Here is a 27,751-nt window from a genome sequence, read left to right as displayed (position 1 = left end):
GTAGTTAGTCAATGACGATTCGGTATTACGAGGCGCTGTCGCTATTAGACTATCGTTCGAGACTCTATCAGCGACGTACATCCGGGTCCCCAGGTCTTAGGGCGGGCACACACCGCGTAGGAAGTAGTGATGCCTCAAACAAACGTAAATCGATGTGAATACGTTCATATATATTGTGCGGAGACGTGGTGCCTTCCGTGCTATGTGCCTAACTAATATCGCTGCATACCTATCTGACCTTACCCCTTCTGCCCTTCCCTTTCCCTCCATTTCGCTCTCCCTCCCCTCCCCTCCCCTCTCCTCCCTCATCTCTCCGTCTTCCGGGCCGCTCACGGCGCGTCCTTGTAGAGCTCGACGACCTCGTCGCGGTGAGCGGCGAGATGCTCGGGGAAGGAGCGGAAGGTGAGACCGAAGCGCTCGCGGACCTGGGCGACGATAGCGTCGTCGCCGTCGACGAGGCGGCCGGCGTTGAGGCGGGCGAGCTGGCCGGCGACGAAGGGGTCGCCGGGGGCGCGGGCGCGGGCCTCGTCGGGCGCGTAGGTGCTGACGCGGAATGTCTTGCCGCCAGCGGCGGCGCCGAGGTCGGCGAGGATGCGCGCGACGGTGCGCAGCTCGGCGACGAGGGGGGTCTCGAGGGCGCGGCCGAGGCGCGCCGGGTCCGCGAACGCCGCCGCCGCGGCGCGCCCGATGTCCGCCGGGTCGACTAGCCCCGCCACGAAGTCCGCCGGCATCGGCGTGCGCAGCGTCCCCGTCGCCAGCAGCCCCGCCACCTGGAACCGCGCCGACGCCGCGTCCGTGTAGTTGCTCATGAACTCGGCCGGCCGCAGGATCGTGTAGTAGTCGAAGCCGGCGCCGCGCACGAGCGCCTCGGTCTCGGCTGCGTTCCGGGGTTAGAGGGGTTAGCGCGGGAGAGACCGGGCGGGGAGGGGGAAGGCGGGGACGGCGGGAAGGCTACTCACCCTTCGACACCCAGTACGCCGTCGAGAACGCGCTCGCGTCCCATCCCGCGAGCTCCTCATAGCGGTCCACACCACCCACGCTACTGTACACGAAGTGCCGGACGCTGGGGCTGGCGCGCGCGGCCGCGACCACGTGGGCGGCGCCGCGGCGCTCCGCCCCCAGGTCCGTGAACGACGGCGCCGAGACGAAGAAGACGCCGTCGACGCCGGCCGCCGCCCGCGCCAGCTCCGCCGGCGCTCCCGCCGCCTCCCAGCCGCCGCCGACGAACAGCTCCGCGCCCTGCGCCGCGAGCGCTACCGCCGCGGCCGCCGACGCGTCGCGCACCCAGGCCCGCACGCCGTGCCCGAGCGACAGCAGCGCGCGCGCCGTCGCGCCGCCTTGCTTGCCGGTGGCGCCGAGGACGAGGACTTTGACCATGGCTGCGGCCGGGGGTAAGGAGAGAGGGGTGCTGGTGCTGGTGCGGAGGTGCTTCTTTCTCGGCTTCTTGGTTTCGGATGCTGTGCGCTCGGGGTAGGCAAAGCGCAGGTAAGCTTGAGGGAGACGATGAGGGTTACGATGGGATGTGAGTGACGGGCAGGAGAGCGGCGTCGAGGCGGCGCGCTGCCGCTATCCTTATACGCGCGCCCGTCTGCTCGCGCTCGCCTTTCCCCCTGGTCCGTCGCCCATCACGTCACGACTTCTCGTGATGGCGCGCGACCCAGCACGTCTCTGCTGCCGAGCGGGCAGCGTCGCGCCGTCTCACCAGTGCGGCAGACGCTGCGCACCTGGCCGTCCTGGAGACGCCTCGGTGGTCGCCGTGCAAAATCTCGCCGTGTTGTCGTCGACGCGGCGCCTGGGGTTCGCCCGCCCGCGATGGCAACCCCATCCCCGCCTAGGATAGCGCAGGGGGGGTAAAGGGGCACTGAGCGCCTGGGCCTGCTGGGCGGAGTGATAGCAAAGGCGATGTGGGCCTCGGACCCCCCTGCAGGGAGGGAAAAGGGGGGGGAACCGGGGATCCTCGTGGGGTTCGGCTCGCTGTTGAAGACCATCCGCGTCCGGCCTAGCCAGCGACTTGGTGAGACTGGCTTATTCTGCTCGCCCCACCGACTTTGCTGACCTCGGAATTCGTCGATGGACTTGGCGTAGAACCGGAGTCGGAAACTGTGTGTCCTCTCTTATTTTCGGGTTTCTGTTACGAAACGATTATTTCAGGTACTTTTTATTTTATTTTCATTCAACACTATGTAACTACTTATGAATAGTATTGCTATTCATTTTCATTTCTTATCACCTATCTGCTTCTCAGTGCTGGTCGAAGCAGACGGACGCGGTAACCCCTCCTCTACCGGGAGGAATAACGATCCTACCCTCGTGTATTGGGGTGACATCTTTGTTCTCCTTCGCCCTGCTCTCCAGAGAACATGCATAGGATGACCATCCATCCCCGGCCGCGGTCGCAGACATCTGCTGGCTCCGCAGCGGCGGCCAGTTCAAACAGGAAGTCAGGCAGCAGCATCTACGGGACCTCCCCGGGGCTTGCACAGTACCAGCCTGCCTCGCTTACCAGTGTACCGCAACGCTGGTCCAAGCCGCCCACCCCGGACGGGCGTTGTCGATTATCTTCGTCCCCAATGCCGACACAGCCGGGCACGCTTACCGCCTTAGCTGGCTGCCTAAACCAGGACGGGCTTGTCTGGCTTGCCTTGCTACGTCACGTGTGCATGCACTTCGTCCTTGTGGGCATCTTGCGTAGGTAGGAGGGACGTGTGTGTCTGGCTCTTGGCGCGTATATACACGTGTATATCTTCATCCTCCCTTCATCCTGCTCATCTTCACGTGCGCGCCCGTTCTTCCCGGTGCAGGGCCGGCAACCCCAAAGCCAAAAACTGCCCGCGAAGGGGAAAGGGGAGGGGGACGGGACGGGGCGGAGCGGCAGACGCCCTAGACGACGTTCGAGATGCTCTCGCGCTCGATGACGCTGTTCTGGCGGTCGTCGCGCTTGACGCGCCAGAAGTAGTCGCAGAAGTCGGAGCAGCGCATGTGGCGCAGGAACTCCTCGTCGTGGGTGATGACGATGAGCTGGAAGTTGGCCTGCGCCTTGCGCGCCTTGATGATGGCGTGCAGGCTCTCCGCCAGGCTGCGGATGTTGTCGCGGTCCAGGTTCGTCGTCGGCTCGTCCAGCGCGATCAGCCCGCACCCGATCCCGAACGACTCCGCCAGCGCCAGCCGGATGATGATGGACGCCAGCACCTTCTGCCCCGCCGAGCACCGCCCCCGCATGTCCATCTCCGTGTCCTGCTTCACCATGCACACCCGGTAGTTGTACGAGCTCCGCCCCGTCGCCGTCTCGCTGTCCGACTTGATCAGGATCGTGTCGATGTCCGTGCCCTGGTACGTGCTCTGCCACAGCTCCCCCGCGATCCGGTTCACCTCTTCCATCTTGAGCGCGTGGTACTTCATGATGGCGTTGTTGAGCGCCGCCCCGTACTTGCCCAGGTCCTCGATCGCCGCCTTCGTCGTCTCGACCTTGATATGGGTCTCGCGATATTTATGCGCCGCTTCGCGGTAGTCCGTCTCCCACTCCTGGAGCAGCCGCGCCAGCTCCTCGTCCTTCGACCGCATCGTCCCCATCGTCGAGCCTCGCTCCGCATTCATCACGTGCCGCTGAGACTCCCATAGCTTTGCTTCTCTGTCGAGACGTTCGTAGTCTTCGTTCGCGTTGCGCGATTCGAGCTCCTCAATTTCCTCCCTCAGCCTCTCGATGTCGCGGATAGTCTTGCGATAGTTAAGATTGTCCAAAATATTCTTCTTGTTTCCGGCGCTGGTGGCAATCTCCTCCTTGAGCTTGTTAGTGCGCGCGGCGAGGTCGTTCATGTCCTTCTCGATACGTTTAATGCTCTTGTCGAGCGCTTGAATCGCCCGCTCATTTGCGGCGAGGAGTGACGGCCCGCCGCGGTCAAGGTAGTCTTGTATATCCGTGTTGATCAGTCTCAGCTCGTTGGCCGATGCCGCGAATCCGTCTCGCTCGTCAGCGGCCTTCTTCTCTTTCGCGCGCCCTCTCTGTAGCGTATCTTCTCGGATAGTCCTGGCCTTGGCGATCTCGGGCATGACCGACGTCAATTCGTGATCTGCTTGCTGGATGGCCTCTTTCTGTTTGTTCATGTCGTCCTTCTGGGCCTCGATCTGGTCTTCAAAGTCTTTCTTCCTCTCGAGCTGACGAACTGCGTTGTTGATCCTGTTGCTCAATCGGCTCCGCTCGAGCTCTAGCGAGTTGATCAGGTCCCGCATGCGCTGCTTATCGCTCGACAATTTCGAAATGTCGCTCTTCACTGCGCGCATCTGCTCGGCGCATCTGTCCTGAAGCTCGTGGATCTCCTGGGTGCTTCGGACCGCACCGCTGGACTGTTGCTGGGTCATAATCCTCTCGACTTGGGCCTCGGCCTCCTCGATCTCTTTACATGTCTGAGAGATGTTGAGAACGGTCTTGCTCATGGACTCGAGATCTTGCTTCTCCTCTTGTTTTACCCGGACGACCTCGTCCATCTCTTCGACGCTCTGCACCATACTCTCTTCCCTCTCTGTTGCTACCCGGATCTCCCTATCGGACTCCTCCTTCTCCGCCATGAGTCGGGTGTAGAGTTCGCTTTGAGGACGCACTGCCCGCAGATTCCCCAGTAGCTCTTCGTACTCGGCTAATTCCGTTTGCATCTCTTCCTTCTTCGCGTCCTCGAGTGCTTCCTTGATCTTCCGAACCAATCGAGACTTGTCACCGGCATCAGCAAATGTGCGATCGCAGAGTTCACATCGGTTCTGCTTATTCAGTGTCTTCTGGCACTTCATGTAATACTCCTTCAAGTGTTCAAATAGTGTCATATCCTTCTCCAAGGTGAGGATCACATCCTCGAGACGTTCGATCTCGAGTGGTAGTTTATCAACGCTGGGCTCGGTCGTGGGATCTACCGCCTTCAGCGCTCCGAGAACGGCCGATTTGCATCGTTCTATCTCCTCGCCGCGCTTCTTGGCTTTCGCTTGTGAGCTTGAGCGTGTGAATTGCACTTGCTTGAATTGCTGGACGACATCGTCACGTTTCCGGGAGGCTTCATCATAGGCTTCATTCTTCAACTGAAGCGCCTTGTGGAACTCGCGGTCGATCGTCGACGGTTCCCACGAACCGTTTACCATGCTAGATATCTTACTACTCCACGTGCTGGTAAGCGTGTCCAATTTCCGTTTTTTCTCGACCAATTCCATCTTGCGGACGTCCAGCTGCGCCCGATCCGCCAGGAGTCGGGTGGATTCAACCAGTTCGCGACCCAGTTTGCTATTCTCGGCTTCGACCCGATGTAGCTTGCTCTCTTCCTCGCGCAGTCTCGCGTCGAAATCGGCCTCCTGCAAGTCCTGGGAAGCCTGTGCGAGTTGGCTCTCGACGTCTTTGAAGGATGAGTCCAGTAGCGCCTTGCTGCCTTCGTCAACCTCTACGGAGTTGAGGTCTCTCTGGAGAGCTGCGATTCGCTTCTCGATCTTGGCAATTGCCTGTCTTGCGAAAACGCGATTCTGCGTATGCTGAGCCTTCTGCCCTTCAAGGCCGGTGATCACCGCGCCCTTTTCGTCCAGGTCCCTGGCGTTCTCGCCCTGTAGATGTTCAAGCTCTCTTTTCTTATCGGCTAACAGCTTTTGGATCCGCTCCTGGAACGACTGCACTTTGCGATCATCCAGGTCGCCGTCGAAGCCGCGGATACTATGCAGCTCAGCTGTCTGGTGGATGTGCTCGACACGCGCGGCTAGCTGGCGCTCGTATTTCGCCTTATCGGACTGGTGCATGCCCTGCTCCGCCAACTTGCGTTGCATCTCGCTACGAGACTCGGTGAGGTTCTTCTGATACTGGTTGTATTGCGATATATTCGCCTGGAGGTCCTCTTGGTACCTAGATGCCCGCTCCTCGTGCTGCGTCAAGGCATCTTGCAACTGATCGTCGGACTCGGGCAACTCATCCATCCTGGACCTCGTGTCCTCCAAGTTCTCCTGTCGGATACTAAGCTGCTGCTTCTTGAATTTCAAGTCGTTGACGATGCTGAGAAAACTGTTCGCCTGTTCGTGCATTTCCCTAGCGTTCTGCTCCGCCATCTGCATCTTCTGGCGCAGTTCCTCGCACTTGTCCCTCAGCGTCTCTATCTCATTTTGTAGCGCGATAGAACGCTTCTCGCACTGCTCCCCCCTCTCCTTGTTCACCTTTTCCTGACTCTCGAAGATCTTCAGCTGTTGCAATTGCTCCCCTTGCTTCTTCCGCAGCATCTTGAGATTCTCAATCGCCTTGGTATACTTCATCGCCTCGAATATTTCGTCGAATCGTTTCTTGAGAGCAGCAGGCTCGCTCATCGGCCACAGAGACTCGTCTTGGTGGCAGAAGATGACGGCATCCAGTATTGCCGGGGCCACGCCCAAAGCGTTCGGGACGGCAGTGTCGAGGGCGATGACCTTGGAGGATGCCGAGTTCTTCTCACCGCCGCGGTCGGTCAGCAGGGTACCCTCCAGGGTCTTCTGCGACCGCGTAGTCTTCTTGACGGTGAGCTGCAGGCTCCGGGTGACAACATAGGTGGTCTCAGGCGGGACCGTGAACTTCAGCTTGACCTGTGCTAAAACCTCTCGCTCGCCGCAGAGCTTGGGGTCGTGGATGAAAGCTCCCCCCTTGCTGTTGGGGGGGAGCTCACCGGTGGTGGCATACTTCAAGCATTCGATTATGGTGGTCTTGCCCGAGCCGTTGTATCCGACGATGAGGGTGAGCGGGGTGTAGAACTGGATGGTCTCGCGCGAGAGGGGACTGAAGGAGCGGACACCTGAGATGGACAGCTTGTCTATCTTGGACATGGTGGTGGGTTGGACTACCGGCGGTTATTCGTGGGACAGGAGGTGGTGGTGGTCTCATAGCACGAGATGCATCCGGTGTACGAGGTAGCAATCTATTCCCGTGCCTCGTCGCGCGAAGCGAGCTGTTATTGGGTTGGGGAGGGGAGGGGAAATGGTATTTCGCGAGGAGGTAAACGAGCTTCTTCGGTCTGTAGAAAGCGACGCGTCATGATTCCTCGAGAGAGGAGAGAGGGAGCGGGGAGACGCGTTTGGCGGTAGGTTCGGGATGGAACGCTGGTCCGGGGTGGTGGTGGGGGTTGTAGCGAGGTTAGCGCTGCTAGCGAGGCATTTTAGCCAGCTTGGGTGCCTAGATAGGCTCGCCGATAGGGCAGAAGCCCGCTAACGTCCACTGTCAGGCGACCGAGGGCGGTGCGGTACCTGAGGTACATCCCGAAGGCACAACCCTAAGGCGCCACGAGACCGGGGGAGGGTACCGAATCCGTGTATCACCAGTGCAACACTGCTTCTAGCCACGTAGCCGCCCGAGGTACCTACAGGGAAACCCAGAGGCAAGGTTGCCCGAGAGGTAGCATCGAGGTTAGCTATCTTAGGTACCGCTGCTCAACCTACGGCTTGGTACACTCGCGGAACCTCACGAATTCCTCCATCTTCCCCTCCGCACCTGGTAAGGCGAGGCACCTGCGGTGGAACTGGTCAACATGGATGGGACTGGATACGTGCATGGATATACACCTACCCGTGGCTGCGAGGCGGTTAGCGAGGTGGGCCGTGTCATATATCAGAATGTTTGGCGCAAGTGCTAAAGGTTGGGATGTATGCATTTATATATATATAGGCACCTGATGGGGCTGTGGTTAGGTGCATAAGCCAGAATAGGTACCTAACCTGTAAAGCCAGGACGATCTGTGGATGGATGGAGAGGTGATGGCTGTAGCCGAGGCCAGCCCGATACCGACCTGTCTTATATGGCTTAAGCTAGTGCTGCTGTCCCCCGTGGTAATATATGCCTTAGGTACCTAAACACCGAGGGATGGAGCTAAGCGGGTAGATTTATGTCATCTGCCTCAGGTTAGGTACCTACCTAAAGTAATGCTATCTGCTTCTACCCTGCCTAATTACCTCTATGTACGCCTACGTACTTGGTAATTACGTGTATGATTCATCGGATCAGCTCCGCCCCCCTACATGTCCCTGTCCATTTCCCCCTTTGGCCCAGGTATATACATCGTTCTCCATACTGTCATACTTGACAGGTAGACAGTGGTATGTGTCATAATGCCGCTACGGATGGTAGGTGGAAGCCTCATCGTCTGAGTGGATTTTGCCTGCGTCTATCCGCGGCTCGCCGCGCATTACGCGGGTTACGTATGCACCGAGATTTATCTATACCTTATCCAACCTATGAGTACGTTCGGGGCTTGCGGCGACAGTTACGTAATCAACACCCCACCAAGACGCCTGTCGAGGTGTCGTAGGTATGTAGGTACCTACAGGTACCTCTCATACATGCTGCAATAACAGCGGCCGTGGGTGGCGGACAAGAGGTACCTACAGGTAACCAGAACAGCGTTCCTCTTCCCCCCTTCGGAGCTCGAACATCGCCGTGTCCACTTCGTCCTCCCTGCTATGGAGGCGGGCTGGGTGTGCACGCGAGGTCAGGCGCCTCAGTTGAGACGGGCGTGCCCTCAGGACTTTACTCCGAGGGACGAGTGGGATGTAAGTGGGAACCGTCGGGGGTTAGCTGCGGTACCAGGTCCGGCGGTCAGGTTGACTTGCCTATGCCTGTGCTTTATTTACCTACCTACATCATCTACCTACCTACATCATCACATCCCGTGCGGGTGGCCTTGGGCACCTCTCCGGCAGGGGAAGACATGTGCTGCGGCCCCAGGCGTCAGATCCGAGGTAGGTAAGAGGGAGGGAGAGGGAGAGGGCAGGCCATGCGGCAGCCAGCCAGCCTTAGGTACAGGCCCTCCACCTTGCCTCTGCATGCATACACGCCTCACGTATGTATGTACATGTGCGTGTGCTGTGTAGGTATGTGTGTGTATGCAAGCAAGTCTGGAGGAGGCAGCAAGCGGGCCCAGGACAGGGCGCCCAGCCTGAGGCACATAATCGACCTCTTTTCGATGCCTGCGTGCCGACACATGTTCTACATCCGTCCGTCCCAGCCCAGGGCGAGGTGCGGATCCGGGTGCCAGCTTCGACACAAGGCGACTTGTCTACGGTAGGTAGGGGTAGGGGTTGGTAGAGCTATTCCTGAACTTCGCGATAGCGTAGGTATAATACAGACACACCCCTCACCCTCCCCTCCCCTCCCCGTCTTCTCCCCTCCTCCTCTCGTCTAGCCTTCTCTGCCGCCCGTGTTGCCTCTCCACCTCTTAACCTCTTATACCTACCAATATGCCCACCACGAACGCACACCTCCTAGCCTCCTAGCCTCCTGGCCCCCTACATGTCTCGACTACCTACGCACGCTGTGTACATGCACGCCGCCCACCCACACACCTGCGGACGGGGGGCCCGCAGCCATGCCGGGTGCTGTGGGCGGGCGCTGGCGACAGATCCAGTCCTAGACTCACCTTCCGTACGGGTACAAGCACACAGCGTGGATCCCACCGCTGCATTCCCGCACGTCTCAACGTCACACGGCAAATCCAGTTTGTCCACAGACATCGAGAAAAATGAAATCCCATCTGGCGTCTTCGATTTGCCCCTTCCCATCCGTGTATCTATCCCATATCCCATCCTACCCACCAACCCACCGCTGCATCCCCCCCCCCCTCCCCCTCCACCATCCACCATATCCATCTGCTCATCCACTCACCAACCTGCCCACATACGTGCCATCGACTCTCAATACCTACATATCTCCATGCGTATCTCGAGATATCTAACCTGCCTCCCTGCTCCCATACCTCACTCCCTCGTATATCGACCCTCGGGAGGCATTGCGAGTATTGCCTAGGATCCCTTCCTGCTGCTTGACCGGTCTCGTTTCCTTCGCTCTCCTCGCCATCCTCCTCAGACCGAGTACCTGACCTCTTCCGCCTATATATCTCCTTTCGCCCTTTTCTTTTCTTTTCTCCTTTTTGCTTTCTTTCTCTCTCCTCCTTTCTCTCTCCTCTCCTTTCTTTTTCTAAAAAAAGAAAAGAACATCCTCGGCTTCTCTTTATGAAAGGGACAAGCCTCGCAACTAGATCCGGCTCAATGTGATGTGATTTACTAAGTAACTGGATGCCTGAGTGATTGATTGATCTAATCTGTCCGCCCGTTTGTTCGCCCTCTCATTCGTTGCTCGAGTGACCCGATGCTCTCGCTGCACAGATCTGAGCGCTTCGGGTTCTCCTGCAAGAATCACCTCTCCATTGCCTCGCATTCGACAACGGATCAGGTCCAGCTTGCCGCCGCCACGACCCACTCGCGCCATCATGGACCACGGGCCGCCGCCGCCGCCAAACCCCAACAGCATGTTCGACTTCTCTGCGCCGGCTTCGATGAACCCGGTGAGTGTTCCCGACATGCCTGTAGGCCCTCAGAAGAAGATCCGTGGTGTCGCTGTTTTCCTACCCAGACTGTCTAACGGCAAGCGCGGCAACAGATGACCAACAGCGGCCAGAACGACCTGATGTCGCTTTATGATAGCTCCCTATTCGCAAACTTCGAGGGCCTGCCGATGAGCATCGACGGCCTCGGCGACGTCGGAGCGGTCCCGCCGCCGCATTTCCCACCACCGTCGGCCGCAGGAGTGAACCCGCAAGCGGCGCTGGTGCCAAACGGTGCTGCACCATTTGCGTCCGCTGCCGATGCCAGTTCCGGGCCCCCGCCGTCCACAGGTATAATAACTCCGAGCTTCGTCGCCCCGCCTCAACCCAGCGCACAAGGAGGGAGCACTCTGACCGAGTTCACCAAGAGGAGGAATTGGCCCGCCAAAGTCATCGAGGAGTTGAAGGACTTGCTTCAACTTCTGGACGCCCACGGGAGAATTAAATACGTATCGCCAAGCGTTTTACCCCTGACTGGCTATAGGTCGGAGGAGCTCGTCGACCGATTTGTCAAAGATTTGATCCATTCAGACGACGTCGGCACCTTCACCACCGAGATGAACGAATCTATAGCTACGGGCAACCCTTTGCGCATGTTTTACCGCCTCAAAAAGAAGGATGGCGATTACGCCATCTTCGAGTCCGTCGGGCATGCCCACATCGCCGCGGCGAGATTCGCGCCGAATCCGGAGAACCAATCCCCGTTCTGCCAGGCCGTATTCATGATGTCGCGTCCCTATCCGACCAGGAATGCGTCGTTGCTGGACTCCTTCCTAGAACACAAGATTGAGAACGAGAGGCTGCGGCGAAGAATCGCGGAGCTGAGGAGGGAGGAGGAGGAGGAGGAAGCGTCTCAGCAGAGCTGGTTAACCAGTCAAGAGGGCCGATCCGACATTACTCCGTCCGACGACACCATAATTACCTCTTCGCAGAGCCCTGCCGTGTTTACCCAACCAGCGGTGGTGGACTCGCAGGCGATGCCGCCGCCGGAACGACCGACGCCGCTCAACATAGCTTTGACGAGAGAAAATCTCGAAGGTGTCACGGCAGGGAACCGGCCGGATTCGATCAGAGATAAGATGGCGAGATACGAGGGTGCATCGCATACTGAGACTATCGAGATGCTGACCGGCCTGAGATACGTGGAAGGGGAGCGGAGTCGCGGTATCACCACGGGCAATTCTAGCCCGACTCTGATCAAGGGCGATGTGGGTATCGCAATCCCGATAGACAGAGACCCCAGAACGGGCGAGAAGAAAAAGAAGATCAAAATCGCCGAAGAATACGTCTGCACCGATTGTGGTATGTATCACGAAACCGTATAGGCTACAGGTGGTCACGACCCCATGCTGACACGGAACTAGGGACGCTTGACTCTCCCGAGTGGAGGAAGGGCCCCAGCGGGCCCAAGACGCTCTGCAACGCGTGCGGCCTTCGGTGGGCGAAGAAGGAAAAGAAGAGAAATGCCGGCGGCGGCGGCGGCAATGCCGGCCCTGGACCGCCAGTGCCCATGGCCGAGCCGTGAGCTTCTTAGGTAATACGGTATGAGCTGACCTTTCTAGCTGGATATTATCGTCCTCAGACGTTATCGGTATATATTAGATCTCGAGGCCTGCGGCGTATGGGGAATCATTGTGGGGAAAACGACGTGCTTAGTTTGTTTGGGACCTTTTGGCAGATTCTGCTCGGGACACGGTGGGCAAGACAAGGCAAGGCAAGGCAAGGCAAGGCAGGCTTGGTGTTGGGACAAAATCGGCGGTACCGGTTTGGTTGTGTTCTTTACGACTACTATCTTCCTCTTGATGATCCTCTTCTCCCTACCCCTCCCTACTCCCCCTCTCCTAACGTTTTTTCTCTGATGTTTCCATTCTCGAGATACCTAGGACGTGAGGGACGTGGGTTTGCTATAACCATGGGATTTTTATTTCGCCACGTCTTGCAAGGCAACGAAATATGTGGATTCTCTCTCTCTCTCTCTCTCTCTCTCTTCCTTGCTTTTTATTATTGTTCTTAGACGTATACGTACATCGCGAGGAAGTAATCGAGAATGCTAATGCAGATTTCGTCACTCTTGTCTCCTATCTTCGCCTCTCCTTGGGGTGTCTGGTTTCGATCCCTCTATTTCTCTGCCACTCATTCGCTCGCTTTCACTAGACTAACGAGAGGGACGGCGTTGGAAATCTTTGCAGCCGGACCCGTAGTGGCGGTTGTCTTAGGTTTTCACACTTTAGAGACGGGTCTCTTGTTCATGGGCACCGGGCAGTCTTATATCAATAAACGGCTTTCCTTAGAAGCGTCATGTATCGCGCCGGCAGCCCCTGCCATAGAGGCAGAACTCACGGCTAATGATAGTATGGGACTCGGCGAATCTACATTTCATGATGGCAGTTGGTCGTGGGCAGTTAGATAGTTGTCTGCTGCCCGACCTCTGCCTCTCAGCTGGATGATGAAAACCTAGCTAGCTAAGCATCTAGGTAGCATATTCTTTAGTGTGCTCTCTGTGCGTATCCGCCTATTTGGACAGGAACTTGGAAGCCAGACTGAAGATGGCAGAGCCTGAGCTCGACGACTCGGACTGGCCCTTGCCTTGACTCTTGAGGTACATTTTCAACGCAATCTCGCCGGCCTGCATCACGGCCGACTCCTTACTGGCGCCGCTAGATACCTTTCCTTGCGACGACTTCTGGTCGAAGAGCTGCATGGGCCGGTCAGAATAGAGTACGTAGTTGGCAGACGCCCGAATTGCTGGGACTGCCGATTATGGACAGCCCGGGGTGGAAAGGGGAGGGAAACGTACCTTGCTGGCCTCGGCCATGGCGAGACCTATAAACGCGCTCTGGCTGTTGTTCTCCTGGGCATAGCTGTCAGCCCACCTCTCTCCTCTCCTCGCGCCCAAGCGACGCGCGACGTACCTGGGAGTTGCCGGACTGGCCGCCGGTGAACATCTTGAGGGCGTGCATGGCGGCGGCGGAGCCCATGCTCCTGTCGTCGGCGTCCTTGTCGTCGTCGTCGTCCTTGTCAAAGTAGCGCTTGTGCTGCCTGACGGCGTCTTCCTCGTCGAGGTCGTCGTCGTCCTTCTTGTCGACGAAGGCCTGCTTCTTCTGGGTGAGGGCGCCGAGCAGGCTCGAGAAGAGGTCGCGGTCGCCGGACGAGCCCGCGTGGCGACTCGCGTGGTCGGCGGCGCCGCGGATGTCGTCGTCGTCGTCGTCCGGACGCGCGTAGCCGCCCGCTGGGTACGCGCCGCCGTGGGTCACTGCGGTTGGGTCGCCACCCCCTCGAGAGTCAGAAGAATGCAACCAGCGAGCGAGCGAACGAGCACGCGCGCGCGCGAAGGGAGGGAGGGGGGGAGGAGTCTGGGCGGTGGCCACGGACGCCCGTCGGCAGACCGGTCTTAGCCACGAGCGGCCCAGTCCCACGGCTGCCGACTTATCACGGCACATATGCACTCACCATTGCCGCCGAGATCTAGATACGGTTACATCGCGGGCACCAATAGTCAGCTTAGGGACCGCCCTGAGGATCACGAGCGGGGCGAAAAGGGGGTGGAGAGAGAGGAGGAGGGGGAGGATGGAGGGGGGGGGGAGGGGAAGAGGGGTTACCTGGCTGTCTCTCCCCGCGGCGGTCGTCATTGTCGTCTCTGCCGATGCCGAACATGTTGATTCGAGATTTGGGTAGGGTTGGGCAGCGGAGGGTAGGATGGGACTGGACTGTCTATGGCTATTTGATAACGATGGATTGTTTATTCTCTCTTTCTTTTTCTCCTTGCGACGAAGGGGGGGATCAGGGTCGGACTCTGCGAGGGGGGAGAGAGGGAGAAGGGGTGTATATAGGATCCATGTTTTCAAGGCAGGGGGGTTTTTCTTAGGTATTTATTCGTCGGGGGGCCTCCAGTACCTAAGATATCCCGCCAGCCGGTACATTTAACTACTCGCCACCCGCCCTGCCCTCTCGATAGAGACGGGAGGTAGAGGGCTGTGCCCCAGGTATCCCCCAGGTACTCAGCGGAGGTCGCTTGGGGGAGGGCTCCTATGCAGGCCCACTAGAGAGGTAGCTTAGGTGCCGAACTTGCGTGGCCTTATGGCCTTATACCTGCTAGAGCAGGCCTGAGACGGCGATGCTATAGGCAGGCCTTCACTTAGCGAAGCTTGGAACGGACCTAGCCAAGCTGAACGCGCCCGCAGCTCGCCCAGTCGATGTTCCCCTTCCTCCCCTGCTGCCGCCGCCGGATAAGGGCCAGACCAGGTTACCAGACCAGACCTATTGGATGATGACGTGTGCGGGGTACTAAACGAACGGGATCCCAACTGGGACACCATGTGTTGGCGTACCTGATGTACCGCGCATGCTACCTGATGTAGTCTGCCACCTCCGCGCCGTGCCGGGTCACTTACTGATCTACGTTGGGTACATTGTGTAGGTACGCGCCCGTGCATCTGGGAGGTCGCAATGCGCAATGCCATGAATTGGACGAGACGGCGGCCCCGCGGTGCATCTACATGGTATTATGCGCCTATAAGAGGCTGCCTGCGGTATCGTATACGTATAACCTCCATCCTACTAAAGGTAGAAACGTATGTAAACGCCGCCGCTTTATGTGCTAGAGGTACGCTCGCGTGCGCATATTCGCATATAGTAGGCGTAGGCACCTAACCGAACGGATTCGACTTATCCTACCTGGCCTCACAGACTTATCCTGTCGAATATTGGGCAGCTCGTCTTTCTCCCTCACTTACCTCAACCTATCTCTCCCTTCCTCACTCTGTCTCCCCCTTTCTCCCTCTCTCTCCTTTCCCCATCTCTCTCCCCCTTCTCCATCTCTCTTCCCCTTCTCCATCTCTCTCTCTTTTCCTCCCCCCCCGTCTCTCTCTCCCCGGCTTGCTGTCGTCGATGGGACGCTAGAAAGCCTTCAATTGCTCACCCGACCGATACCCCAATCACTCTACCCGCTCCAAGTTTTCTGCGGCCGATTCTGCATGCATACCAAACATACATCATGCTCCCCGTGCCTTGTGATATCTGCGCGTGGCTGTCTTGGATGACTGTGCTCGTCGTTTCAGCTCCCCGTCGATTCATACTACACACACATACCCAACCCAGGTCCCTAGTCGTCTCGTCATGCCCGGTGTGTCGAGGGTTGTATCGTGTCATGGTCACGCCAGCCGCCGGGGAGCAACCCCCCCTATTTACCACAGCATTGTCCATTGCGATCATATAATAGCACATATCTTACCCGCGTCAGTCGCATCGGCTAGTTCTGGCTCTGTCACCTCCAATTCATACATGAATGCTTACCCAGCCATGCGTGCGACTCGCTGGGTGTGGACTTCGGCATGGAGTCGACTTTGACAACAAGTAATATGTAGCGCGTCGGCTCCCAACTCTACATCGTGATGCTTTGCATGGAACGAAGGCATCCTCTCCCCAATGGCTTTTTGGGGGAGGGCGCTATTGTCGTGACCTGACTATCCCCTCTAGACATGCGAGGTCATCCTGCCCATGATAGGCGAGCACCGATGGGACGCTACGGTATCATCGAAGTACGTGACGCTTGAGGTAGGGGCGTTAGCCAGACCCGAGGGCCTGAAATCTGGGGGATTGTTCACATCTCCAAATTGCGACCCGGGCGGGTCTGTTTCCGCTGAGGCATAAATCCTCCATGACGTCGACCGGCTATCCGGAATCGTAAATCCCGGGTGTGCCTCTATCATATCTCGTTTAACGCACATCGATATCCTACGAGGTCTCGGGGCCATGGATGGAGAGACGGAACATGTGGATGTGCTCGTCGTCGGAGCCGGTCCGGTGGGTCTGATCACGGCATTCCAGCTTGCCAAGTTTGGAGGTGCCTCTGGCGTGCGCATCGTCGAGAAACAGGCCAAGTCGATGCAAGACGCGTACGGCCGTGCCATTACGCTTTTTCCTCGGACAAGCGAGATGCTTGACCAATTGGGCCTCGCCGACGACCTGCTGCAGGATTGCTTCGCTTGCCGCGACACGGTGGCTTACGATGCCCGCGGCCAAGAGGTTCACGGCCGAGGATGGAGTTTCATGCGTGAGATGAAGGACACCTTCTTCAATTTTGCCCTCGTATTGCGGCAGAAGTTCCAAGAGGAGATATTCAGAAACGCGATGAAAAATTACGGCGTGCAAGTAGAAGCCCCAGTCGAGTTGACCGCTGCTTCGGTTGACCAAGACGTCGCCGTTGCAGACCATCGGGTTACGACAGTCCTCCTTAACCACCTCGACGGCACATACCGGACGGTGAAGTGTAAATATCTGATAGGCTCCGACGGGGGACGTTCGTCTGTCCGACGACTGTTCGATATCCCTTTCGACGGCTCTACGAGCGAGGATAAGTGGGTGAGAGTAGACGGCCAGGTCAAGACCGACATGCCAAAGCCTCGTACCTACTGCTCCGTCGAGTCACCGACGCACGGGAACGTGCTTTGGGTCGCTCTCGATCACGGCGCGACACGAATAGGGTATGCATTTACCGGCGATCGAGCCAAAGCATACTCCCGGTTCGACGAGGCCGCTGCTGTAAAAGAGGCCATTGCGGCCATGCGGCCTTTTCACATCGAGTTCGAGCGTGTCGACTGGTGGACTATATATACCGTAGGGCAGCGTATAGCCAGAAGCTTTTTTGCTCACAGTTGCGTCTTCCTTGCTGGAGATGCCTGCCATACCCACTCGTCGGGCGCCGCGCAAGGGATGAATACCGGCATTCATGATGCCGTGAATATCGCTTGGAAGCTAAGTCTGGTGCTGAGGGGGCTGGCAAGGCCCGAAATCCTCGAAACATACCAAGCGGAGCGGCTTCCGAATGTGCAACGGCTCGTCCAGTATGATAAAGATATAAGTCGGCTTATGACGAATCGTCTCCCCGAGGATTGGCAGGGCGACCCCGGGGCCGACGTCAACGCGATCCTAGGAGATCTTATGGCGGAGGCTGGGGCGTTTAGCAGCGGATTGGGAATTTCCTACGAGGTTCGGAAGACCAACCCTCTCAACGTCGACGGGTCGTTCCGCATCCCACAGCAGCTAGTCCGACCAGGAGTAAGAGCGCCGGATGTCACGCTCCTGCGGCCGGGGACATTTGAACCCACGAGGTTGATGCGCGAGCTACCAAATACTGCCTGTTTTACAGTACTCGTTTTCGTAGCCGACGGCACGCCTGCAGTCCCGGAGGTAGTATACCGAGGCGTGAGGAAATCGTGGTCATTCCAGACCCTTGTTTCCAAAGGTTCGTATTGGGAGATTTGTACGTATACTCCTGAGACTGGGCTAATAAGAAGGTAGGGTGTCTGAGATTTGTGACGATTCTTCCCGCCCCTGCCTCATCGCCGTACGAGGTGCTTGGATGTGAACCCATCGGCCGTGCGTACTTTGATCAAGAAGGTAGAGCAGCATATATGCGGTACGGAATTGAGCCTACGGCGGGCGCTCTCGTACTCGTGAGGCCGGACGGCTGGGTTGGTACCATGGTCTCGCTGGGGCCTGAGACGGTCTCAGAGCTTGAGCTGTATTTGCGCAACGTATTTCTGCTCGTGTAGACGTTTCAGATGTTGTACCTTTTGGCCAGCTTCATGCAGAGGCCCAAAGCCCAACAAGACTCACGATGATTCATGATAAGCGGTAACGGAGGTTAGTTGCTAGGTACCTACTTGGCGAAGCGTTTATGGCCTTATGATGGCGCCACACAGCGACATTTGTTGAAGAAGCGAGAGTAAAAAGACTGGTTTTATCCGAGGAATCCATGTATCTTACTGGTGTTTAAAGGAATGTTTCTCATCCCGTAAGTATGACGATCAAGGTCGTTATGCCAGTCTTTGAGTCTTGTACCTCGAGATGGCTGCTTTCTAGCTGTATAGCCGCTGGCGACGGTACCGGCGCAACTGGCGTCGTTGGAGGAGACGGCTGCGGCGAACGCCGTCATTTCCACGCACCCAACCGCTAGTGACGACAACGTGCCCTCTGTCGGGGCTATCGCCCGTGGCCTGGCCCGTGGGCTATCGGGAAAGCCTGCCGCTTACTGGCTCCACACCTCCGGGCTCTTCAGGCTGATAGTGGGTACGCAGTTTTGGTGAGACCGGAGAGGCGTCGGCGATGCGCGGGTTCGGGTCGCGGCTCAAGAAAGTGTAGATGACTGGGATGGCATCGTGGAGCTGACCCTGCGTCTGGACGACGTGCCACACGTTGAAGCCGGCAATATCGTGCTCGGAGCCGGGTCCGATCGCATCAGGGTAGCAACCATTGCTCCAGCGGCAATTCACGGCCAGGGGAAAGTCCTAGCAAAGCATACTAGCTTTCTCCTCTTCCATAACTTTCTAAAGCTGCGGAGAGTGTTCGTTATGGGGAAAGGGGTGAATATACGGCACAACATCGATGTTCGGGACCTATCGGAACTATACCTGCCACTTGCGGAGCCCGTGGCAGCGGGAGGGTCGCCGGTGTCCTGGAACGATACGGAGTACCACCTCGCGGAAGGTGGCTGCTACACTGTGAAGGAGACGTTGACGCTGGCCGCCAAGATTGGGTCGACAAGGGGCTGTTCCGTCAGCCGGGCGAGAGCGCCTTGCGCCGAGGAGGCCGGCAAGATCCGCACCCCTACGCGAGCGTCGTTCTTGGCTCCAACGCGCGAGGTGTTGGGGTCGGGGAGGAGAGGCTACTGGAGTGGGACGCTCACATGCCGCCATCTGAGGAAGAAATCCCTGAGGCAATCGACATAGACGCTCGGGCATGGGCCCTTGGGACTAAACAGGCATACATCGCAATAGAAATGAACGGGGAGGTATCATCGCACGAGGATGAGGAATAAGGCACCGGAATTAATGACCTCCTAGCATGTCTAAGTACAAATTTCCCACGAATCATCTACTCTATACTCAACCTAACCCCTGAATTCTAATCCGCGTTCCCGCCCTCTCTTTGCCGCAGCTCCTTGCGCCACTGCACTCCCTTCACTACGAGAAGGTAAAGACATGGCGAAAAGATGAGGTACAGCACCGCGATGATGGAGTATGCCTTGCCCGGCCCGACGGCCAAGATGAGAGGCTCGATGGCGGCGGCCATGGCGGAGGCTAGAAGGAACTTGATGATGTTGTTGGCGGCGCTGGCGGCGCCGGTCTTTCCGGGGCGGACGTCGGCGATGAGGGCATTGAAGACACTGACAGCGCTAACGAGGCCGAGGCCGAGGAGGAAGACGAGGACGCAGACGACGGCAACGTGGGCGTGGCCCTCGACGGCCCAGCCCCAGGCGGTGATGACGATGGCGCTGAGGAGGAGCGCGGGTGCGGCGACCTCGACGCGGGCGCGCTCGATGGGGAAGTCGGCGAGGTCGGCCTCGCGCGCGCGGTCGACGCGCAGGCCGAGCCGCCGCGCGTGCCGCGCGAAGTTCCAGTTCATGGCCCGGCCGACCAGCGCCACCGACGCGAGCGACCCCGCCGCCATCGGCAGGTAGATAAGCCCCGTCTGCAGCCCGTCGAAGCCGTACTGCGCCGCGAACAGGCTCGGCACCGCCGTCGCCACCGCGTACACCCCCGCGAACACGAAGCCGCCGTACAGGAACAGCAGGCCGAGCTCCTTCTCGACCAGGAGCACGAGCGAGGTTAGCAGCTTCGACCACGCGAAGGTAATGCGCCTGGGCGCCTTGGGTGGGGGCGGCGCGCCGGGCCGGTCCGGGTTCGGAGACGGCGGCGCGGTGCCGCTGCCGCTCTCGGCGTCGTCGGCGGCATTACGGCGACGGTGGTAGCGGAGCAGTTGCCATACCGTGCGGTTGCTCCGGGGCGGCAGGGCGGAGCCGTCGCCGACGACGTTACGGCAGGTCTCGGGGAAGAAGCCGACGAGGATGACGATGTTAGCGGCGGCGCAGGCGGCGAGAAAGAGGAAGATGGCGCGCCAGCCGAGGTACTGGGCGATGGCGCCGCCGATGACGGGGCCGAGGCTGGGGCCGAGGGTAACGGGCATAGCGACGAGGGCGGTGTACTGGCCGCGCTCGGCGGCGGTGGCGATATCGGCGACGACGCCTTGGCAGAGGGCTTGGGTGGCGGAGATGGTGGCGGACTGGAAGCAGCGGAGGCCGAGGAGGCTGCCGTAGCTGTCGGACTTGGCGAGGGCGGCGTTAGCGACGATGTAGAGGAGGAAGCAGGCGAGGTAGGCGGGGCGGCGGCCGGCGACGTCGGCGAGCCCGCCGACGAAGACGGGCGTGACCCCCTGCAGGATCATGTAGGAGGTAACGGTGAAGTTGATCTTGGCGATGGAGACACGCAGGTCAGCGGCGGCGATGGCGAGCGCCGGAAGGTACACCTGCGCCGTCCACGACGCAAAGAGCGCGCTGAAGGCGGCGCTGAGCACGATGAGGCGCTTTTGCCGCGGCGTGAAGACGGTAAAGCGCGGCACGACCGGCTCCGGCTCCGGCTCGGCTACCGTGGCGGCGGCGGAGGGGGACCCGGGGGATTTCCCGCTCTCGTCAACGGCAGCGACAGCGACAACGCCGCCGGATCCCTTTTGGTGGCCGGCGAGCTCTCCCGGCGGCGCGACGGGCGCCTCGTATTTCTCGGCCAGCACGACGTCTCTCTTGGCATCCATGGCTACTCTGGGGGAGATCTCAACGCACAAGTGCTTTGGGTCCGGAGTTCACTTGGGCGTTACACTGCTGCTAGGCTCGAGATGTCAATTATACCCCCTAAAGCAGTCGTGAAATACCTACCCAAAGGCCGGGGCCAGTCGGCGTCTTTTCCTCTCCAAGTGTGACGTTCTGGCCATGCCACAGCATAATCTCTGGCGACTTATCGTCGCCAGAGCGAACGGCGGATCTCGGGTTTTCATAAAAAAAGGCGCGGATTCCGGTCCGGTAGCCTGGTGCCGGGCCTTCGACGGTGACAGCTAATCTGGAGCCTAGGCTGTGCGCTCCTGCGGCGTCAACTTCTCCTCTCTCGTGGCTGTCCTGGCATCTCTGACACGTCCAACGTCTAGAACGCTGGATATTTTGGGCTGACGGGAAAAGAGAAGGGTCTGGCCTCGGGTCGCGTGGCAGACGTACCTAGCGCAAGGGAGGGCGTGCGGCCAGACGAGATACAAGGAGCCCGCGCTGAGATTTGACACGGAGGCGGTGCAGCGTCGCAGCGATCCCGTATTCAAAGGAGTCACGTTGGCCAGCAACCCCCCACCGCCGGGCTTATCGTCTTCAAAGGCGCTGACGGGGTTAGTCCTACTAGACCTTCGTCGACCAATGCAGCTCGTCGACCGGCCTAATCATCGTGCTGCGGCTGATACCCATGGGAAAACTCTGCTCATCTATGGGTATGTCTAGGCCTCTGATATCACCCCCGCCGGGCATATATGCTGGACCGACATCTGATAAGCAGCGCCGCCGGCCGATCCTCTTCCTGGCCTAGTACCGCGCGCGACGGCATCATTTACCAGTAGAGCCGAGGGAGAGATATTGTAGGGTGACGATACCGTTGGGTGAGCAAGAAGGTAGGATTTGGCATTCCAACGGGCTGTTATCAGGTCAATATATGATGATACTGTTTTGTGCCCGAGGGAAGAGCAGGACCCGACTTGGCGGACGAGCGAAGCCGTGGGGAGACGGAATTTGGAATGAAGGAATACGGGAATGGGGGACTGCGGCCGGGAGATTAGGAACATAGCCCGCGAAGAAACACGGAGGAGTTGTGCTGCAGCGTGAGAAGCTCGGATAAGGGCCTCGGGGGCTTCGCGAAGTCGACGTAGCAAGCATGCGGCTTTGTCGAGCTCCCTCGAGCGCGCGCCCGCCCCGTAAACCGCGCAGACAGGCAGGTGTTCTTTATTCCTTCGGCTGGCAGCATGCCATCGGGCAATACGACGCTGATTCTGCTGGCTAGGAAACTCCGCCGTCGAATCGGCATCGCGAGCGCGGGCAGGGGTCTACACCGCGCCCACGCCCCTCGCTTATCCGGTGCGGTTACGGGAGACCTAAGCGAGTTGGGAGGTTGTCTCTGGACGGATATAGCCCTCCCCCGCTCCTCGCTCGCCTAGAAGCCTTCGATCGATGCGACGGTACCAGATAAGCCGGAGCCCACGCCACACCTCGGTGTGGAGCACCGGGACCGGTGTCCCTTTTTTGCAGAACACGCCACGCCGGCTGAACGGGATGATGGCAGGTCGGTGCCGATTCCTGCAATCCGCAAGCAATCAGGACGGCAGATTATGAACGGGGCTTCGTCGGAAATCTGGCTCGACCCAATGGGACCGGATCGATCCATTTGCCCGAATAGCATGCGGGGGGGAGGGAGTTTCTCACGGCTCGCTTCCGTCTCACTCTTTACCCTTGTGGCCCCCAATGGCTCCCTCCCCTCTCGCCTTCGTTGGGGACGATCCACGTTTTTGGGTTCCGTGGCTCAACGGAAAAACAGTCGAGTGCGAATCGCGATATCTGGTGGCGTGGGCTGGCCGTGGGCTGGCGTTGGCCCGTTGCGTCGCGGGCGCGAGAGAGGAGGCGCGGAGTGCCACGGGCGGATCAGAGGAAAGGAGGGCGAGGGAGGGGGGAGGGGGAGGTCCCCCATCCGGCCCGTCGCAACCGGATATCTCCCGTCGAGGTAGCTAATCACGAACGCTGGAGACTTTTCCGATCGAACGAAGTGATTACTGATTAGCTGGTAGCATCGAAGCCGACCTGTCTGACCCCAGATATTACCCCGGTTCTGCTACGCGGGGGGGAGCCAACCCACCCCCCCCTTTCTGCAAACCACGGGGGCGCGGCTGCGAGTGACGGGACAGAAATACCGTCCCAACAGATGGAGCTTAATGTACAGGTATGATAATATCGACAGCTATAACATATAGGTACAATGAGTAAAATACGAAGAACAAAAGTTCCGAAAAACGACAGGGTTATCCAACGCCCCAAACTACGTTCAGTCGGTTATAGACCATCTACCTAGGTATTATTATTATTTTGCGCGAAGCCAGCAATCATGTGAGGCCCCTGGCCCTAGTTTGCCGGCGGCGAGACGTATTTCTGCTGCGGACGCCACAGCTTTACGGGCTGCGCTGCTCGGCTCGTTAGCGACGAGGCCGTGTGCTTCGGATATACGTAGATAATTGTGCGTAGCTGGAGAGGAACCGAGGAGATGGGTGGGGGACTAAAAAGTAGACAGAATCAAAGAGAAAAAAAATTAAAAGGGGTAAAAACTCACTTAGACTCTCGCGCCAGTGCGCCAAGACGCCCGGGGCCCGCGACAAGATGGTGATGGCGATGATCATGTCGGTGTCAAAACCCCTACGCGCGAAGAGCGTGCAAGTTAGCGCTAGGGGGTGACTTTTCCGCGTAGAAACTGCTCGCGCGAGAAGACAAACTCACATGGCGGTGTAGAGAAAGCAGCCGAGGAGGTCGGCGTTGGCCTTGAGCCCGCGCTCGACGAAGTAGGGGTCGCGGCTGGCGTAGGCGTCGATGGCGGCGGCGACGCGGAGCAGGGGGTTGGCCTCGACGGCGTCGCGGTGCTGGGCGAGGAGCTCCTCGATGAGGGCGACGCGGGGGTCGCGGGTGCGGTAGACGCGGTGGCCGTAGCCGAAGAGGCGGCCGCGGGCGGCCTTGACGCGCTCGACGAAGTGGGGGGCGCGCTCGGGCCTGGCGACCTGGCGGAAGGCGTCGTAGGCGAGGTCGATGGCGCCGCCGTGGAGCGGGCCGTAGCCGGAGACGACGCCGGCGACGACGGCCGACGCCGGGTCCGTCAGCGTCGAGCCCGCGTGCAGCGCCGCCGCCGTCGAGTTCGTCATCTCGTGGTCCGCGTACAGGATCCACAGCTTCGCCAGGCACGCCTCCGCCCGCCCCGCCTCCTCCGTCCCCATCATCCCCAGCAGGTTGCCCACCAGCGAGCGCCGCGCGTCCGGCACCGCCGCCGCGCCCGCCGCCCCCCACTTCTTGCGCCGGTGCACCAGCGCGATCGTCGCCGCCAGGTACCCCAGCGTCCGCACCAGCGCCGCGTCCGCCGCCGCCAGGTGCCCGTGGAACACGGCGCTCTGCTGGTGCCGCGCCCTGCACATGACCTCGTCGCTCGCCGTGAACGCGCTCATCCCCGCGATGAGCATCGGGAAGGTGTCGGCGTCGCGGCTGGAAGCGGCGGTTAGTTACACAGTCGGGCGGGCTGTCATTGTGGCTGATCCTCCCTCTGCGAGAGAGAGACGAGATTTGAGTCAAGGATTTGAAAAGGGAGCGGGGGAAGAAGAGGGTTCCGTACGGGAACGCCGAGATCACGTCCTTGACGGTCTGGGGCGCGACCATGGCCTCGGCCATCAGCTCGCGGACGTCGTCCTTCTGCTTCTGCGTGGGGATCTGCCCCCAGATGAGGAGGTGCATTACGTCTTCGAAGTCGTACTCGTGGAACAGAGTCTCGATGGGAAAGTCCCTATACCGTATGGTGCCAAGCATACCGTCTCTGTTGACCGACCAAGCTTCCTGTCAGCAGACAGTAGTGGACGTTAGGCAGAGATGAAAGGCAGGTGGATAGCAACACACATGTGGGTGATGCTGGACTCCATGCACGCCGTGTGCTGGAAGCCGTTGTCGAAAATGCGCAGGGGGCTCGCGGCCTTCGAGGCGGCGACGTCTCGGCTCTCCGCGCTGCCAATGCGGGCAACGTCGGCGGCGCGGATGTAATCGCCCTCGATTGGGATCTTGTAAGACTTCCCGGTGCGGGAGTCGGTTACCTCGAGGTGGTGCTCCATTGCTGGCTTGCTGGTACGGCTGGCTGAATGCGTGCGTGGAGATTACCCGGGGCGATCCGACTAGGGGGGGAGGGGACGAGGTGAAGCTAAGAGGGAGGCCGAAAGAGTGAAATCGAGAGGAGGAGAGACAAAGAAAAAAAAGAGCGAGGGAGGGACTGAGAAATAGAGAGCGAGCATGATTACATGGTTTTCGAGAGACTTACAATATGGAAGATAGGATGGACGATGTGTGTGATTCCTTGCAAGTCCGTCCTGCGGCGTTGGCTCTCGGGGTCGGTTTGGATAAACCCCGTTGTCGGCTGCTCTCGACCACTGGCAAGTTCCGGAAATCCTTCAATCCCGAAGAGGATATCTCCCCAGGTACAAAAATCCGGAAATCCTGGGTAAGACAATATCTCCCAGTCCTAGAATCCGGAAATCCTGAATGGCTCGACCGTGGCACGGCATCTTAGAACATGCGTTTGGAGATAACGCTTCTTGAGGCGTAACGTAATGATATGTGAGTATTCAGCTACGAAGACTTTGGAGATAAGTTAATATATAATAGTTCGCAGCAGCTCGGGTGTTTCTAGAAAGTATGGCCTCTACTCCGCACTGCGCTCGGCTCATCTCCCCATCCATACTACCAGGGCCAGAGACTTTCTCTCTCTCTCGCTCGTAGCCCGTTTATTGTTTTGTCTTACCTGAATCTCTACCATGGCTGCTGCTGGCGTCGCGACGACCACTGGCCTCATGGGCATGTGGAACGGCACCAAGGACGGCCGACCCGAAGGCTATATCGACTGGGCCAGCGGCAAGACCAACGTCCACGACCCGCTGGAGGTCAGGATCGAGGTCCAGGACATGCGGACGCTGGACCCGCAGCCGAACTACGAGAGCAACGGCTACGGCATCGTCAAGCACAAGTCCTCCTTGACGCCGGAGCAGTTCTTGGCCGGGAACGACCCCGAAGGTGCGCGGGTGCCCAACCCCGCGACTCATGTCTCCTTTTCCCCAGTAGGTACGCGAACGTGGCTGACGCGCGGCGGCGGGCGGCAGGCAAGAAGTACATCGAGGACGTGTACTTCAAGGAGGTGGCGGAGCTGGTGCGGCAGGTGACGGGGTCGGAGACGGTGGTGCCGTACGTGTTCCGGATCCGGCAGAACAGCATGCGGGCGGGCGAGTTCGCGGCGAACCGGCTGTCGCACGCGGCGCTGCCGGTGGCGCACGTGGACCGGGACGCGGTCACGGGCGAGGACGGGGTGCGCGAGGTGCTGGGCGAGGTGGCGGACGAGCGGATCGCGCGCGGCCGCCGCTACGCCCAGGTCAACGTCTGGCGCACCGTCGACCGCCCCGTCCAGAAGTGGCCCCTCTGCTTCATCGACCACAGCGCCGTCCCCGGCTGGGGCTACGACTCCCACCTCGCCCGCGTCTACCCCGCCAACGACCCCCGCATCGCCATCCGCGGCGAGAAGAAGCACGACAGCGTCGTCAAGTACGACCCCGGGTACGCCGTCCCCGTCCCGTCGTCTTCCTTTTTCTCTCTTCCTCCTCCTCCCCTTGGTCATTCATACTCATCATAGTCTCTCCCTGCCCTACCCTCCTCTCCGTGTCCTAGCCGTCCTGCTCCTCCCTGCTCCTTTTCTTTTTGTCTCCCCCCCCATCCGCCACCCCAAGCCATATAGGGTGAGAAAGGCCGCGCGCCCATCAGCAGCCTTCGCCACCGCATTCGCCGCAATAGCGGTGACGCAATACCTACCAAGAAGCCGGGGGGGAGGCGGCTGGCTGGCTAACAGCGTGGCGGCGCGCAGGTACAAGTACCACTACGTGAGCCGGCTGGACGTGGACGAGGCGCTGGTGTTCTCGTCGTTCGACTCGGACGTGACCAAGGTGACGCCGCACGGCGCCTTCTGGGACGACGCGAGCCCGGACGACGCGCCGACGCGCCGCTCCATCGAGGTCCGCTGCTGGGTCTTCTTCGACGACTGAATCGGGTCCTGGGCGCAGGAGGAGGATGGGAGGATGAAGCAAGAAAGAACTAAAGAAGAAGAAAAAAATTAATAATAATAAGCCGAGGGCTGGGTGGGTGGCGGGTTGGCGGTCGCGGCTTGCGTTAGCGAGGATCGTCGGCGACGAGAGCAGGATTCAATTACGTCTGCGCGCGCGCCTCTGTCAGTACGGCTGGCTGGCTGGCTGAAGGCATTAGAAATGTATGTGCGCGCGCCTGTGTGTGTGCGCGTGCGTCGTGCCGATCATTAGGCGGAGGCGGAGGGTCTGTTTAATTCGCGAGAAGCGATCAATGTCTATCATTTCTCGATTCGGGGGGCGCTCGTGCTCTTTTGTATCGCTTCCTTCTCTCTAGCTCGGCCGTGCCACGGCGGGTCCCCGGAACTATAGACACTTTAAGCTGTTAAATACCAGATTCATCGTCTGCCAACCTTGTTTTCCCGCGGGCGATAGGGACCGCCGACTAAATATGTGATGGCGTAGGGTGGCGAGAGGGTGTCGACAGGGTGTGGTTGGCGGCAGTTAGGATTTTCTCCAGCCAGAGGGTCCCCCCCCTCCTCGCTCCCCTTCCGTTGACATGTGAAGGATAAATACGCAACGTGGACTTTTCCCAGGCTCGAAAACCGGTTTTCCGCGTGCAGTCGACTACATTTACGGAACGATCAGCATCGAGTGGATACACTACACGGCACGGTTGATACAGGGAGAGG

General features: G+C 59.3%; 8 protein-coding genes across 8 annotated transcripts; 3 read left to right on the top strand and 5 right to left on the bottom strand.

The window, feature by feature from the left end:
- Window positions 1–312: 312 nt before the first annotated feature.
- Window positions 313–1,827, bottom strand: GGS23DRAFT_609465 (NAD(P)-binding protein). Its single transcript, XM_051520271.1, has 2 exons — window positions 960–1,827; window positions 313–877 (listed from the first exon to the last, which is right to left on the bottom strand). The coding sequence occupies exons 1-2, from the start codon at window positions 1,375–1,377 to the stop codon at window positions 330–332; spliced, it is 966 nt and encodes a 321-aa protein (XP_051371747.1). The 5' UTR covers window positions 1,378–1,827; the 3' UTR covers window positions 313–329.
- A 303-nt stretch (window positions 1,828–2,130) lies between these two features.
- On the bottom strand, window positions 2,131–7,461 carry GGS23DRAFT_567907 (putative RAD50 protein). Its single transcript, XM_051516369.1, has one exon. The coding sequence runs from the start codon at window positions 6,802–6,804 to the stop codon at window positions 2,881–2,883; it is 3,924 nt and encodes a 1,307-aa protein (XP_051371746.1). The 5' UTR covers window positions 6,805–7,461; the 3' UTR covers window positions 2,131–2,880.
- Window positions 7,462–9,580: 2,119 nt separating this feature from the next.
- GGS23DRAFT_567905 (uncharacterized protein) lies at window positions 9,581–12,080 on the top strand. Its single transcript, XM_051516368.1, has 3 exons — window positions 9,581–10,310; window positions 10,406–11,651; window positions 11,714–12,080. The coding sequence occupies exons 1-3, from the start codon at window positions 10,236–10,238 to the stop codon at window positions 11,872–11,874; spliced, it is 1,482 nt and encodes a 493-aa protein (XP_051371745.1). The 5' UTR covers window positions 9,581–10,235; the 3' UTR covers window positions 11,875–12,080.
- A 315-nt stretch (window positions 12,081–12,395) lies between these two features.
- On the bottom strand, window positions 12,396–14,367 carry GGS23DRAFT_567900 (uncharacterized protein). The gene is made up of 5 exons (XM_051516367.1): window positions 13,949–14,367; window positions 13,800–13,814; window positions 13,262–13,602; window positions 13,147–13,200; window positions 12,396–13,044 (listed from the first exon to the last, which is right to left on the bottom strand). The coding sequence occupies exons 1-5, from the start codon at window positions 14,001–14,003 to the stop codon at window positions 12,862–12,864; spliced, it is 648 nt and encodes a 215-aa protein (XP_051371744.1). The 5' UTR covers window positions 14,004–14,367; the 3' UTR covers window positions 12,396–12,861.
- A 1,469-nt stretch (window positions 14,368–15,836) lies between these two features.
- GGS23DRAFT_49359 (FAD binding domain-containing protein) lies at window positions 15,837–17,996 on the top strand. Its single transcript, XM_051514417.1, has 2 exons — window positions 15,837–17,592; window positions 17,649–17,996. Exons 1-2 carry the CDS (start codon window positions 16,101–16,103, stop codon window positions 17,900–17,902), a joined length of 1,746 nt encoding a protein of 581 aa, XP_051371743.1. The 5' UTR covers window positions 15,837–16,100; the 3' UTR covers window positions 17,903–17,996.
- A 1,175-nt stretch (window positions 17,997–19,171) lies between these two features.
- Window positions 19,172–21,391, bottom strand: GGS23DRAFT_49155 (MFS general substrate transporter). The gene is made up of 3 exons (XM_051514400.1): window position 21,391; window positions 21,058–21,250; window positions 19,172–21,006 (listed from the first exon to the last, which is right to left on the bottom strand). The coding sequence occupies exon 3, from the start codon at window positions 20,934–20,936 to the stop codon at window positions 19,254–19,256; it is 1,683 nt and encodes a 560-aa protein (XP_051371742.1). The 5' UTR covers window positions 20,937–21,006; window positions 21,058–21,250; window position 21,391; the 3' UTR covers window positions 19,172–19,253.
- Window positions 21,392–22,952: 1,561 nt separating this feature from the next.
- Window positions 22,953–25,158, bottom strand: GGS23DRAFT_49235 (putative citrate synthase). Its single transcript, XM_051514407.1, has 5 exons — window positions 24,847–25,158; window positions 24,569–24,766; window positions 23,692–24,441; window positions 23,528–23,610; window positions 22,953–23,381 (listed from the first exon to the last, which is right to left on the bottom strand). Exons 1-5 carry the CDS (start codon window positions 25,053–25,055, stop codon window positions 23,323–23,325), a joined length of 1,299 nt encoding a protein of 432 aa, XP_051371741.1. The 5' UTR covers window positions 25,056–25,158; the 3' UTR covers window positions 22,953–23,322.
- A 499-nt stretch (window positions 25,159–25,657) lies between these two features.
- On the top strand, window positions 25,658–27,264 carry GGS23DRAFT_49214 (uncharacterized protein). Its single transcript, XM_051514406.1, has 3 exons — window positions 25,658–26,007; window positions 26,094–26,541; window positions 26,846–27,264. The coding sequence occupies exons 1-3, from the start codon at window positions 25,752–25,754 to the stop codon at window positions 27,021–27,023; spliced, it is 882 nt and encodes a 293-aa protein (XP_051371740.1). The 5' UTR covers window positions 25,658–25,751; the 3' UTR covers window positions 27,024–27,264.
- Window positions 27,265–27,751: the final 487 nt, after the last annotated feature.

Source organism: Durotheca rogersii (assembly GCF_024521655.1).
Source record: "Durotheca rogersii strain YMJ 92031201 chromosome Unknown GGS23scaffold_10, whole genome shotgun sequence".
Lineage (NCBI taxonomy): Eukaryota > Fungi > Ascomycota > Sordariomycetes > Xylariales > Xylariaceae > Durotheca > Durotheca rogersii.
This window is presented reverse-complemented; position numbering and strand designations above follow the sequence as displayed.